At 41.0% G+C, this 14608-nt stretch overlaps 1 protein-coding gene across 3 annotated transcripts in view; it reads left to right on the plus strand.

The window, feature by feature from the left end:
- The window catches only part of TMTC1 (transmembrane O-mannosyltransferase targeting cadherins 1), a 286995-nt gene that overhangs the window by 115144 nt on the left and 157243 nt on the right, over positions 1 to 14608 (plus strand). For all 3 annotated transcript variants that reach the window (XM_040488521.1, XM_040488523.1, XM_040488522.1), the window contains one exon: positions 13625 to 13706. In XM_040488521.1, coding sequence (XP_040344455.1) covers positions 13625 to 13706 — 82 coding nt within the window. The remainder of the gene's footprint in view (positions 1 to 13624; positions 13707 to 14608) is intronic.

A 14608-nucleotide genomic window follows, 5' to 3' on the forward strand; every position in this document is an offset into this window, starting at 1 on the left:
CTGTCTCTCTCTCTCTCTCTTTCTCTTTCTCTCTCAAATAAACATTAAAAGAAATTTTAAATTCTTGTTTCTTGCTGCCTCCCTTTCCTTTTGTTACTGTAATAAAATGCCACTATAAAAAATAGCCTATATTGGCTTATCCAAGTAGTAAAGATTTATCTGACAGCTGGAAAGTGTGGGTGAGAAAATTCTAGTTCTCATATTTTCAGAATTAACCAGATCAGTCAATTAGTAAATGTCTTCCACCAGAGAAAGACTTGTTTTTGATTAAACTCTTAATTTATAAGGAATCGTGTCATGGGTAAGAGGGTACATGTGGTGGTGGTAGAGGGGTGTGTGTGTGTGTATGTATGTACGTGTGTATACACGCATGTGGGTGTGGCTGCCCAAGGCAAGAGAAAGAAACCAATTATTTTCTTTGAGATTTTGCAGAATGAATGGTTTGGTTGATAGCAATTAATTCTACTGTGCCCTGCTAACCTGCTAGATCATGACCAGCTCACTCTGGTTTTCCCAGGACTTTCTTTAAAAAAAAATTTTTTTTTAATGTTTATTTATTTTTTGAGAGAGAGAGAGAGAGAGACAGAGTGTGAGCCGGGAGGGGCAGAGAGATTGAGAGAGAGAGAGAGAGGGAGACACAGAATCGGAAGCAGGTTCCAGGCTCTGGGCTGTCAGCACAGAGCCCGATGTGGGGCCTGAACTCAAAGCTGTGAGATCATGACCTGAGCTGAAGTCAGATGCTTAACTGACTGAGCCACCCAGGCGTCCCCTCCCAGGATTTTCTTAATGTCATCACTGGAAGTCCCAGGTTCCGGCAAGCTCCTTAGTAATAGGAACACTGGACTGCTTGGTTACCCTGCTGACAATTCAGTCTCGTGTATAAAACCTCTAGAGTCTGAAAACTGTACGTAGACTGGAAAACTTCAAAGGATTCGGTTTGGCTTGAGTTCAGTTTAGGACAGTAAAAATGTGTTTGACAGTCCCACATCTGGCCCTGATACTGCTGGGGATTGTAAAGACAGTGTTAAGACTTCTATGATTTAAGAATTTTTAAAATTTGGTATGATGAGTGAGATTCCTACAGTATCAAATACCATGGGGAGTGGGCAAGGGAAACTCAGCCGAGTTAATACAGAAACGGATGTTAGTTAACATTAAGTTACTTTGCACTGGATTTGGTGACTGGAAATATAGCAGCACTGTGATAGTATGTCCGTGAGAAAATAAAATTGGCTGCAAAGAAAATGGAAACACTGTATTTAACAAGTTGCTGTGAAAGTCATTAGGACAATGAAGCTGTTTAATGGGTATTAAAGAAAAGCATCCAGGCTGCTGCTGGCCAATAGCGGATATTTATATGAAGTTAAAAAAGCTGTGAGTGTGTGGCATGGCGGGTGCATGATGTTTGAGTTGAGGGCAACTTTTGCTCTTTTGGGAGGATCCGGAAAAGGCTGCCACCTCCTTAGGGCGGATGCAGCCGGCGCGAGGGTTCATGGGTTGTCGAAGGGCACATGCACTGGATTTCAGCCCCTGCAGGCCACCTCTGTTCCACCTGGCTGCCTACCTCATGTGGGCACAACCTACACAACACATTTGAGTATCTGGTTTCAGTATCCAAACTGAATTAGAGGAAACCAGTGAATGAGAATGTTAAAAGTTAAATTATAGCATAGTCTTCTAGGAAAATATTTTGTTCTCTCCCTTCTCCTTTTGGGAAGGACGGAGCTGGTGGAATTTGAGGGAGATGAGTCTTTTTTTCTGTACTTACCTAGCTGAATTCACTGAGTCATTCCTTTTTCTGTGCGTGCCCATGAAATACAGCCCATAGGGTTTTAGAATTTTCATTTGAGGTGTGATCGCTGCACGAGTAGCGACTACTTTGGGTGCCTTTGTGTTCTGGGTGCTGTGATGAGCCACTTACACACTTTGTCTCATTGAAATATGCTCAACAAGCATCACCTGGGTGGCTCAGTTGAGCCTCCGACTTCAGCTCAGGTAATGATATCACCATTGGTGAGTTTGAGCCCATATTGGGCTCACTGCTGTCAGTGTGGAGTCCACTTCCGATCCTCTGTCTCTTTCTGCCCCTCCTCCTCTTGTACTGTCTCACTCTTACTCAAAAATACATAAACATAAAAAAAAAAAGAAATCCTTTCGATGAACTTGTAAGGTAGAAATTATGATGACCACTTTATGGCTGAGGTCCCTGAGACCCCAGAGGGCTAAAGGGGTTGCCGAGTCTTCCAGATGGTGACTGACAGAGCCAGGATTCTGTGTGACCCCACGGCCTGTGGTTGCTTCACCACACCTGGGCTGCCCCTACAGCATGAGCACCATATATTTTTTTTTTTTATAAATTTTTTTTTTCAACGTTTATTTATTATTGGGACAGAGAGAGACAGAGCATGAACGGGGGAGGGGCAGAGAGAGAGGGAGACACAGAATGGGAAACAGGCTCCAGGCTCTGAGCCATCAGCCCAGAGCCCGACGCGGGGCTCGAACTCATGGACCGCGAGATCGTGACCTGGCTGAAATCGGACGCTTAACCGACTGCGCCACCCAGGCGCCCCACGAGCACCATATTTTGAGAGCTGCTTGGAATGAGAGACTATTTTACTTTTTTATTTTATTTTATTTTATTTTATTTTATTTTATTTTATTTTATTTATTTTTTTATTATATGAAATTTATTGTCAAATTAGTTTCCATACAACACCCAGTGCTCATCCCAAAAGATGCCCTCCTCAATACCCATCACCCACCCTCCCCTCCCTCCCGCCGCCCATCAACCCTCAGTTTGTTGACAGGCTATTTTAGAGATCCCTCTGGCAACCAAGGCATCATACCCAGAGATAATTAAGACCTAGCAAACTGACATTATTACATTTTTTCTAATGTTTACTTTGAAAAATATAGACAAATATAATTGGATATGAGTATATATATATAAAAAATATGCTTTTGCTCTTTTGGGAGGATTCGGAATTTCTAGTTCCTTTGGGACTAGAAATTTCTAGTTCCTTTGGCAACGTTCCTACTATAGCTTTTTATGTTATGTTTTAAAATGAGACTCAGGTCTACAGGTAAATCAAGAGAAAGTTTTTAAAAATGATATAACCAAAAGAAGCATGTATTTGAAAAAAAAAATAGACTTCATTATTATGTATCCCTAACTTCCGCAATACTGGTAAACATTTTACACAAACATTAAAACCATGACAGTTACCTGAATAATGATTGTTCCCATGTTATGTATATTCTGTGCTAAGAGCCACTGTGATTCTTATTTCTACTCTGAAATCTTAGGAGCTTTCAACATGTATGAGTGCTGGAATTTAAAACCAAAGTGCCTAGAGTTAAACCTTAAAAGAATGTAGCGTATTTGTCCTCAGCATAAAAAAGAGTTCCAAGTGAAATAAAACTTGAATCTCCCTAAAGTTAGATTCTTGGAGGAAATGTGAATTTTAAAGGTGTTTGCCAAGATTGTGCAGGAATGACCAGTCTCCACTTTCTAGTCTTTGCAGCTGTCACAGTCAGCCCTCTGACCTTCCCTCTAAATGGCATTAGGGCGTGGGCCCAGGGAAATGGGCTGTTCTCAGGATGAATTTGTTTGGACCAAGAAAAGGTTTCTCTTCGGCATCAACATTGCTTACCTCCCTGTGAGTGGTGCTATGTTTTCTTAGGCCACCTATCTTGACCGCACATGGCCTTGGCTGCAGGGAGGTGATCTATTTCAGGAGGAGCCCGTGTCTGCAGGAAGCCCAGGCTGCCAAATGTCCTCCTTGGCCTCTGCACGAACTCTGTACACGAAACCAAGTGTATTACAGAGCTTCAGGGTTTACTGTCTGTTTTTGCAAGTTGCTTCAGAGCATGTGCCTGACGGCCTTGTCTTGGAGTTGGATTGGAGAAAGTGGCTTCGTAAAGGTTTGAGACTTCTTCTGCCGCATGTCTAAAATCTAAGCTGTCTGCATGTGTAGCACACACCCTAACCTAAGTTACCCACTTACAAGCGTAAAAGTGGGATAGAGTCCCAGCTGGGCTGACCTGGCCTGCATTTTACATGGATGTAACAAGTGCAAGAGAGACCAGGAGAGCTGCAGCATAGGATGACCCCCAACCCTGCTGGTATGGTGGCCCAATTTATGTCCTGGGTGTTGACCCTAAGGTTTAAAACACCTAAGGAGGAGGTCACAGATGGGACCATGGGGAGACACAGTCCTGCTCCACGTACCAAAAGAGCCCACGTGACAAGCTTGATCCCGGGTAAGGACTGGGGAGGGCTTAGGGGAGAGGGAGCTGCCTGGGTGAGATCCCTTGCCCATTTTTGTGGCTGAGTAAAAGGGAGATGGAAATGACATCAATTATATATGGGGATATTCTACTATTGTTCAAGCCGCCATGGTTTCGAAAGTTCCACTTTCACATTTCCTTATTCACATTGCAGACACTTGACTCTGACACACTGAGGGTGCACCAGATACAGGAGAGGGGCTGCTGCGCCGTGTTTGCAGGGAGCGTCGTTGTCCTGGGCGGTGTGCTCACTCCCGGTCCCTCTGCAGCTTCCTGGGCACCTCTCCTCTGGGCCCCTCTTACCTTCCCCACTCTTCCATCTTCTCTGTCCCTCCAGGCCCAGGTCATATCTCACGTGTTCCCCACAGCTTCCTCTCCTTTTCCAGTCCATGCTGACTTCTTACTTCCAGATCTCTTTTCATCCTTTATTGTGTGCGTCTGTCCTTGGGGCAGGGCAGCAAGTCCAGAAAGGCCATGTGGTGGAGTGTTGGGCAACAGGCTCAGGAAGCAAAATGCATGAGTACAATTCCCAGTTCTGTTCCTTACTGGCTTTGTGGCCCCAGGCAAGTTCATTCACTTCGTTATGCTTCAGCTTCCCCTTCTATAAAATTTTTTTTGATGTTTATTTTTGAGAGACACAGAGCTTGAGCAGGGGAAGGGCCGAGAGAGATGCAGACACAGAATCTGAAGCAGACTCCAGGTTCTGAGCTGTCAGCACTGAGCCCACTGTGGGGCTCGAACTCACGAACCGTGAGATCATGACCTGAGCTGAAGTCAGCCACTTAGCCGACTGAGCCACCCAGGCACCCTAAGCTTCCCTTCCATAAAATGAGAATGGAAATAACACCTGCTTCAGGGGTGCCTGGGTGACTCAGTCAGTTAGGTGTCCGACTTCGGCTCAGGTCATGATCTCACGGTTCGTAAGTTCGAGCCCCGCATCGGGCTCTGTGCTGACAGCTCAGAGCCTGGAGTCTGCTTCGGATTCTGTGTCTCCCTCTCTCTCTGCCCCTCCCCTGCTCTGTATGTGTGTGTGTCTCTCCCTCTCAAAAATAAATAAAAAGACATAAAAAAAAAAAAACCCACTTGCTTCATAGTTTGTTGTTGTTTGTGCTGAAAGAGCTAATATAAGTAGTTAGGACAGTTTCTGGCCCATGGTGTACATTCAGTGTTAGCTATTATTTAAGTGTTAAATGTCTGCTTTTATTTCTTTGGTATATTGTTTATAGGACCTAACTCAGTGCCCAATATTTTGCCAATTAAATATTACTGTTGGAATAGCTTGTCATTTTTCATAGAGATAAAGTTGTAGAAGGCTTTTTGTTAATTTTCTAAATTGATCAGGTATGTATGGTATCCTGAATTATTATCCTTTTTTTTAAATTTTTTTTAACATTTTTATTTTTTTTATATTTATATATTTTTTTTTATAAATTTTTTTTTCAACGTTTATTTATTTTTGGGACAGAGAGAGACAGAGCATGAATGGGGGAGGGGCAGAGAGAGAAGGAGACACAGAATCGGAAGCAGGCTCCAGGCTCCGAGCCATCAGCCCAGAGCCCGACGCGGGGCTCGAACCCGTGGACTGTGAGATCGTGACCTGAGCTGAAGTCGGCCGCCCAACCGACTGAGCCACCCAGGCGCCCCTATTATCCTTTTAAACATGTGTTATTGACATGTTTGTACATCAGAGTAATGTTTGAAATCCAAGCAAAGGGAAAGTGAAAACAGAGATTTAGTTGGCAACGATGTGAGAGCTGGCAGAGCATTGGTAATTAAGGGTATAAGCTAGATTGACATTCTGACTCTCCTTGCTTATTACCTGTGGGAGCTTGGGGTAAGTTTCTTGACCATTAATAGTTTGGTTTCCCCATTGGTAAAATGAAGCTATTAATAGTGCACATCTTCTAGGATTGTGCTAAGGATTTATACATAGGAACTGTGCTTGGGTACCCTAGGCATTTACTCAACGTCAGCTATTTTATTGTTGACATTGTTAACAGAAAATGTGTTTCCTTGGTTTACCAGGACAGTCCCAATACCAAATACTCTTTTTCACTAGCTGAATTGTATTTGAATTTATCAGCCCATATATTCCAATAAGAGGTTCAGAAAAATATGATTATAGTATCATTGGCTGTTTGTAATCTTCTTTGTGCAAAAGTTTACCTGTGTACCCACACCAATGTGTATTGCAAGTAGCAGTGATTTCATTTGCATGGGTTCCTTAGAGTCTCTCATGTGCAAGAAGTTTGGACTGGTAGAAATAAGGGAAAACTCACAGCAAATGCTGTTTGACAGCATTTGGTGATGCAGCCAAAAGGCATGGATTGGCCATAAAACATCCTGGTTCAGGATCCACTGCTCACTAGGTCTAGATATATGGGGATGGTATTCTCTATTCTGCCAATGACATATGGATCTTTCAAGGATTAAATGTTAGACTGGACTGAAAAGCCCTTTGACATAGAAAATGCCATACAGATGCATAATATGTATATTCTTGTAATGCGTTTTTATTTTGGCAATTTAATATTCTGGTTAGTAGAAAGTTTTTGTAGATGCCAAATTAATGGCCAATTAACACATAATTGAAATACATTAAGAAAAGACTTAACAGTAAATTAGACTGTTAAATAAATGTAATAACACATACTTTCTTACTTATCCCTACCATAAAGCCTACCTACTTAGACTAGAACCTCTCATATCTGAATCTGATATCTCAGAAACTTCCAGAATCACTGCTGCCTACCATTCCCCCATTGGGACTGCTGGGCCCTTTGCTCTTTGTTATGGACCACAGAGTGGTTGCTGTAGAAACATCATATAGTGTCAGTTTCTGACAGAAATCAGATTGGGTCATCACTATGTGAAGCCCTTCACGGGCTGCTCACTGCTGTTAGAATAAAGTCTGAACTCCACAGTGGCATGTGAGGGTCAACGATGAAGTGCCCCTGCCTGCCTCTGCAGCCTCCCTGTCTGTCACCACTCTGCCAGTATTAGATCCTGCAGCTAGAATGAACTTTGATTTTCTTCATTTTGCTTGCCCTCTCTCAATCCTAGGCATCTGTATACGTATCTTATTCCTTCCCTCCTCACCTAATTCACTTCTCATCTTCCTCAGGTGTCAGCTTCATTGTCACTCTTTTGGGGCATCCTTTTCTGTCTTAACTCTCTGTTCCTGCTTGCCACTTGTCTCTGTGGGCTGGCTGGCTGATTGTTTCACAGTGCAGTGACACCTGCAGAGCTATTCACACTCTCCTTTTGGCCATCTTTTCTCATTTAGAATTTCTGAATCAGCCCACAGTACATGGAGCTTGTATTTAAACCTGCAGTAACCACTACATGCATTCACCTTTAAGGACATAAAGGGTCTTCATGAAAGACCCTTTAAAGATTATGCACTGCCTCAGTTCATTCATTTGTATGAAAAAAACCTGTACTCAAAGTTTCATTGTAGACTTGTAGAATGGTTGACGATGCAGAGGATCATTTTTAAGTAGAAGTCATTGTGTTGTTTACATGCAGAAATGCACTTAGTAAATAATCTATGTTGAAAGTGTGCTAAATAAACCAGCTGTATTTTACTTACATGGCTATAGTGAGTAGTGGATGCTTCAGATTTAGATTTGTATCTCACCTCTGCCACTTGCCAGCTGCAAGATCCTGAAGAAGTTTTTCCTTCAGCCTCATTCACAAGATGGAGACGAGCATGGCTCATGGGCTAGTGTGAGATTGCATGAAACAAAAAAGGTGCATAGCACCGTGAATGGCACATATTCAATGGATTAAGTATTCTCTATTATGAATGAATTGAAACTTTTCTGGGACTGTTAATGACAGACCAGGATGATATCATCAGAACTGAATTTTTGCTGTTACAGGTAGAAGAAATAAAAATTGGGGTCAGAGACTAAATTTAGTTGGAGACTAAATTCATTTTAGAAGGACTATAAAGGAGACCCTAAGTTTAATTAATAAAGCCTAAACTCATTGACTTTTGATACCTAAAGACCCTGATCTTATGCAAATCAGTTTCTGGACTTCATTTTTTTCTCCCTAAAACGACCTGAGCCATTCTGATCCCTTCCAGTTTTAACTTTGATTTTCAGAATGGTTAAGAGAACTGAAATGATATTCCCTTATGTCTTCTTTGTCTTTATTTCCACATATTACTTTGTATATAACACAGAGGTTAGAGTTTAAACTTTCTGGAAGAAACTTTACCACAGCCACAGAATGGGGTATTGAAGGTCAATTGGGGTTTTTGAATAGCTGGAACTGAGAAATGCATCTTATCTTCTTAGAATTGTTAGCTCCTTTCCTTCAGACTCTGCATTTGAATATCAAAGGACACATCAAAGGTTGTTTCACTCCTCTTCAGAATGCCTTTGGTTATTTAAGATTTAGATGAGGCACTTTATGGGTTCAAGGAGAGTGCATTAAAGAAGAACCCAAAGACACATAAGTTTCTTTTTGTTGTTTCGTTAATCTGAAAATCTTTTCTAATGTGAGCCTTGTCTTTGTTACTTTGGTCAAGTAAAAAAAACAAAAACAAAAACAAAAAACCATTTTCCTTGTGTTTCAAATGGAAGCACATTCCTGAATTCCTATTTTAAAGAGCTCTGAATTTAATTTAAAAAAAGAAACAACAATTGGTTGTAGTATATGACTCTTTATTAATCTCCTTTATTACCTTGAATGAACAAGATAAATTAGTATGACTGGTGTTCTAGAAGGAATTTTGTATATAGCTTAATGGGAGGAAAAATTTTCCTTCTACCCTTCTAGCTTCTTTGGTCTAATAGTTAAGTTGGCATAAAATAGATTAACAGGAGAAAACAAATTTCATTTCATATATGTGGGAGCCCCATAAAAATTTGAGACCCACAGGCAAGTCAGGCAGTCGAGGCTTACTTGCCTTCCTGAGTTAAGGAATTGGATAGGAGCCTGACACTTTGAAGGGGAGAAGGGTAATTCACAAGACAATAGGAAGAGCGGATGTTTGGTAGTTACATATTTGCTCTTTCGGACAGATAGGTCTTTCAGTTCTCTGGTATAGCTTTCTCTCTGAGGAAAACCCCCTCTCTAAGGGAGAAATAAAAGGTTTTCTGGAGTCTGCTGGGTCTTGATTGTCTTTAGCTTAAAATAATCCACATGCCAAAGTGGTGAATTTTAGGGTCATGTATTCTGCTCCCCTTCAAGCAGTTTATAATTTATTGGTATAATGTTAAAAAGTAGCAACTCTTTGTATCTGAGATGTCTGCCACAGGAGCTGGTATTAAGGCAAAAACGAACAGATTTTTATAGATCCCTAGAAGGGCTGGAAAGTATAATATAACATTTTATTTAAACCAGCAGGATTTAAGGCTAAGGGAAATAGTACCATCCACGTGATTTTTCCTCCTCCAGCTTGCTGTCTATATCCCAAACTGAGCATTCTTATTTTGCACCCTGGTCTACCATTGGAGGATAAGGAACACACAGGAAAAAAAAAAAAAAAAGAGAGAGAGAGGCAGGGGAAGTTGAGTGGAGGCAGGTAAATATTTTAAAAACTCGGTTTGGGGGCGCCTGGGTGGCGCAGTCGGTTAAGCGTCCGACTTCAGCCAGGTCACGATCTCGCGGTCCGTGAGTTCGAGCCCCGCGTCAGGCTCTGGGCTGATGGCTCGGAGCCTGGAGCCTGTTTCCGATTCTGTGTCTCCCTCTCTCTCTGCCCCTCCCCCGTTCATGCTCTGTCTCTCTCTGTCCCAAAAATAAATAAACATTGAAAAAAAAAATTAAAAAAAAAAAAAACTCGGTTTGGATCTGTAAGCATGTGTTGATCATTGTGTTATATAAATTATCCACTGACACGATAATTCTGTGTCACCCAAGTTCAGTGGCTTAAAATAACGAGCATTTATTTAACACTCAAGATTATGGTGGGTGATCCAGGGTGGTTGGTTGTCCTGGTCTCAGCTGGGACCTCCCTGGGATTTGATGACTGACAAGCTATGGAGGAAAACTTCAGGAAATCCCATTTAGCTCTGAATATTTGAACGCAATCAACTGAGAAGGTAAATGTTAATAGAAAATTTGATGTCAGAAAAATATAAAGTACAGGATGTAGGGGAGCACAGGTTAGGGAATTTACTTTGGATAATCTTGGTCTTTTGCTTTTATTTGCCTAAAATCAGAAATTGTTAAAAATGCAGAGGTGATAATGCCAACACCCCAAACTGATGTTAAAATATTTTTTTCACGTGCAACTGCAGATTATGAAGGGTCTCTCAAGTCTCACACTTGAACTAACACTGGCTTCCTCCTAATCCCTTGGCATTTCTTTTTAAATTTTTCAGTAGGGTTCTCTCTGTTTTTCTTCAGTTGTCACTTTATGATGTCATCAGCTGGTGAGAACATCCAAGGATCACAGTACTTTAGACTAAAACCATTTAAGTCCAACTCTCGCTGATAAAAGAAGGAAACAAAGCTCCTTGTGGACTTGTTACAAGTCATATAACCAATGAATTGGAAGCACAGGAGTAGAACCCTTAGCTCCCATCTTAGAGGGTTCCTCAGTGGTTTGATTTTGTTGTTGGAACGTTCTCTGGGTCACAGGGAAAACAGCAGAGACTGAAATTGAACATTATCAGTGGTGGTATTTGCATAGTGCCTTTTGTTTATAAGGCACTTACAGATACTTAAGCTTGTGATTGAAATGAATAGCTGAGAGAATCTGATAGAATAGCTAAGTATTACTTCTAGTTTTTTGGTCTCTGTCTCTGTACAAGAGGAATTATAATATTTTTCCTCATGGAATTGTTGTAAGTAGTAAATAATTACACTTGAATCACTTAGATTTGTGTCTGGCATATATGAATTATTTGGCATTTTTATGATGTTAATAATATTGTCATTATTTGTTGTTGATGTTTGATTCTACTTTACAGACCATACGTGTCATAAATTAGTGGGGAGAATTTCACTACCTAATTTTATTGTGAGTTGGGTAGGAGGAAGGGATACAGAGAATTCAGCTCTTGGAGTACTTCCTGTATGAGCTTAGGAATCTCAGCCTCTGACCTAGTGTTTCCCAAAAAAGGGCCCATATCATTTGGGCTTACTTTCTCTTTTAATATTGGACAGAAACTAGAAATAGAAATCTTCAAAGAGGTCATTTTTCAACAGTGCTGTATGTATCAGTCTAGGCTTTCATTGCTTTGGGATACTACGTCTTAAAGAACAAATTATTTGACGTCTGAAAGAGCTTAACCTCTTAAGGAAATGAGATTTATCAGGGAGGAAAAATTTCTAAACAAAGGGACACTTTATAAATATCACTCCGTGAAATAACCATTGTAGTGAGCTTTCAGTGAAACAAAATGCAGAATTTAGGAATTTGCCTAAGTTTAACATTGAAAAGAAAACAACACCCTAAACCCTATGGTTTGTTGTTTTATAGAGAGGAAGCCACTTCTAACTTTTAACACTGTGCTAAAATAAAGCAGCAACAGAGGGAACCTGAGAAATGAAGCTTCCAAGAGCAGACCAACCCAAGAAACGCTTTTTCATTCATATGTGTTGCAATTTCAGGCCTCCCCAACACCTTTCTCCTTCCCGCATTGCTATTCCCTCCCTGCTGCCATTTACATTACATCCTGTAAAGGAACAGCCGAAATATCCAGGTTGATCTTTGTCCAGTCATCCTGAAAATGATAGTAATAGTGGAGGCAGAGCTGAGACAAGACACTTACCAGTGCTTTAACCTTTTTGGAATCATAGATCCAATTGACACTAAAGATCAAAGCCAAGGATTTTGCTTCAGAGAAATGCACAGATGCAAACATACACAAATCTTGTGTACAGATGCAGGAGGTGGTGGACTCCCTTCAGCCTATTTTTGGGACATTAGTGATGCACCTGTGTTGTGAGAGCAGACAGTATCCCTGGCCTTCCTCCTTGCCAAGGTTTAACTGCAGTGCTTGGGGATGGATCCAGTCCAGATTTTGCTAAAAGCTGACTCTAGTGGTTTTTTTTTGGGCTCACCTCATTTTCTCCACTCATTAAAAACTTGAAAGGTCAGATCCACAGCTGTTTCTGAACCAGGAAGAGGAAAAGGGAAGCAAGAAGAGAGGACTTGCTTCTGAGTGACATTATAGTACCTCCTTGCAGTACCATTTGGACATATATGTTTTATAAGTAGTTGTCAAGATAGACGCTTTTTTTTGATAGTAACCCACTCAGGCCTTATAAAGGGATCTCTCTCCAATAGAATATTGGGGATATTGGGAATAATGGGAATATTCCCGTTGTGTAAAGGGACCTCATTCAAGTGCAGATTTTAAGAGATTCTGGGAAGAAATACTTTGAAGAGAAATTGGATTAAGTAGGGTAAAAGAAAAAAATGAGAAAGGGTAGGGAAAATAAGGATGAGGTGGGAACTGCTTGCTGGATTACATGATTCGATTTGACTTGTTTCCTTCACTTTGTAGATTAAAATACAGAAATTTGCATGTAGGTGAAATGACTTGCTTCAGGTTTTTGCTTGGGGTTTGTTAATAACTTTCTCTTGGCTTCCCTTTCATAGTCTTTATTAAAACCAGCCAATCATGTGCCTTATATGTGGAAATACGGAGCTCCTACTTTGTACAAGTGGGTGAGCTGTGGCAGACGCAGAGTCCTTATAACTTCCTGCCCCTCTAGAAGTTGCCATTCTTATAACCTAGTTTGGTTCCAGAGGCCATAGGCAGGTGAGAAAATTGCCCACTGCATATTGGTGAGCTGTGATCCCACCACTGATGCTGACTACCTTTGTTACCTTGGGTAAATTTCTTAACTTGGGCAACCTTGGCATCCTTTATTTTTTTAGGGGTAAGATATTTGTGAGATATTTTGTAGGTTGAAGACGTAGTGTCTCTCAAATTAAATTAAATAGCTAAACTCTTAATTTGTTTAAGATCATCCCTTTGACCAGTGTAACCCTATATTTGCCAGAATGCCTGGGTTATTTGGGTAGATGGGCTAGTAATATTCATAGCTAACAGTGCTAGGTCCTGCTCCATTTATTCTTTCATTTTTGCCCACAGCTTTTTTGTGGAGTAGATATTACTACTATCCCCCTTTTTATACGTGAGGAAAACAGATGTGCAAAGAAGTTAAGAAACTTGCTCCAGGCCTTCCAGACAATAAGCAGCCGTGGGACTGAAACCCAGGTGGTCTGACTCCAGGAGCCATGCTCTTAGCTATGATCCTTTCTAGTCTTTTCTCAAGCTATGACCTATTCACATTGAATGGAGAACATTATGTGTGGTGGACTCTAAAACTTACTTACTTTTTTTTTTCTGTCCTGTTTCAGGTACTTGACAGCAAGGACCAATAGAAATTTCCTGCTTACCATGAGGCCATTCTTAAAAAGGGCCACTTTGGTCGTAACTTATGTAAGTATAGATATGCTTCTATAATATCTGATAAGAAGTGTTTTATTTTAACTTGGCTCAGAGACATGATCCAGATTATTTAATAGAATCAGCAATATATTCGAACAACATGATGTTAGGATCAAAGAGTTTACATGCCATAAATGTTACAACGCCTTGGAAGGTATGTATGAAAGCCTTCTGGGAATATGGTAAGTCAAAGACAGACCGGATGAATTATAGTATTTTATGAGTCCCTTTCAAGGTGCTGATCCTGAATTGTCTCAGTAGCACAAACCTGGCTGTATCAGTTATCTATTGCTGCAAAACAAACCACCCCCAAACTTAGTGGCTTAAAACAACAACCACATATATTTACCCTGAATGCTTTAGCTTGGACAGCATCTAGCTGGATGGTTCTAATTGCTCATCATGATTTTTGACTGGGGTTGCACAGGCAGGTTCTTGTAGCTGCCAGCTGGGCGAGGTTGTCTGTCTGTGGTATCTCCTTCTCTAGGGTCTCTCCCTGTGGCCTCCCTCTAGCAGTGTAGCCGGGACTTTTTTTTTTTTTTTTTTTTTTTTTTACACAACATGTCAATTGGGTTCTAAAAGAATGAGCCAAAAGTTGCAGGACCTCTCAAGGGTGAGGCCCAGAACTGATGCAGTGCACTTTCTACAACATTCTGTTGGTCAATGCAAGTCACAAAACCAACTTAGATTTAAGAGGAGGGGCAGTTGGCTTCATTCTTGATGAGAAGAGCAGAATGTACATGCAAAGGGGGCAGGACTTTTTGGTGGCCATCTCTGGTGACAGTCCCAATAATTATTTTCTTACATTCTTGGATTTAAGAACTCATGCTTAGGAGATCAGTGTGTTATGCCACTGCTGTCTCCCATAAATTTCTGTAAAAATTTATGATAAA

This window comes from Herpailurus yagouaroundi, unplaced genomic scaffold, assembly GCF_014898765.1.
Source record: "Herpailurus yagouaroundi ecotype Mexico unplaced genomic scaffold, PumYag 166, whole genome shotgun sequence".
Lineage (NCBI taxonomy): Eukaryota > Metazoa > Chordata > Mammalia > Carnivora > Felidae > Herpailurus > Herpailurus yagouaroundi.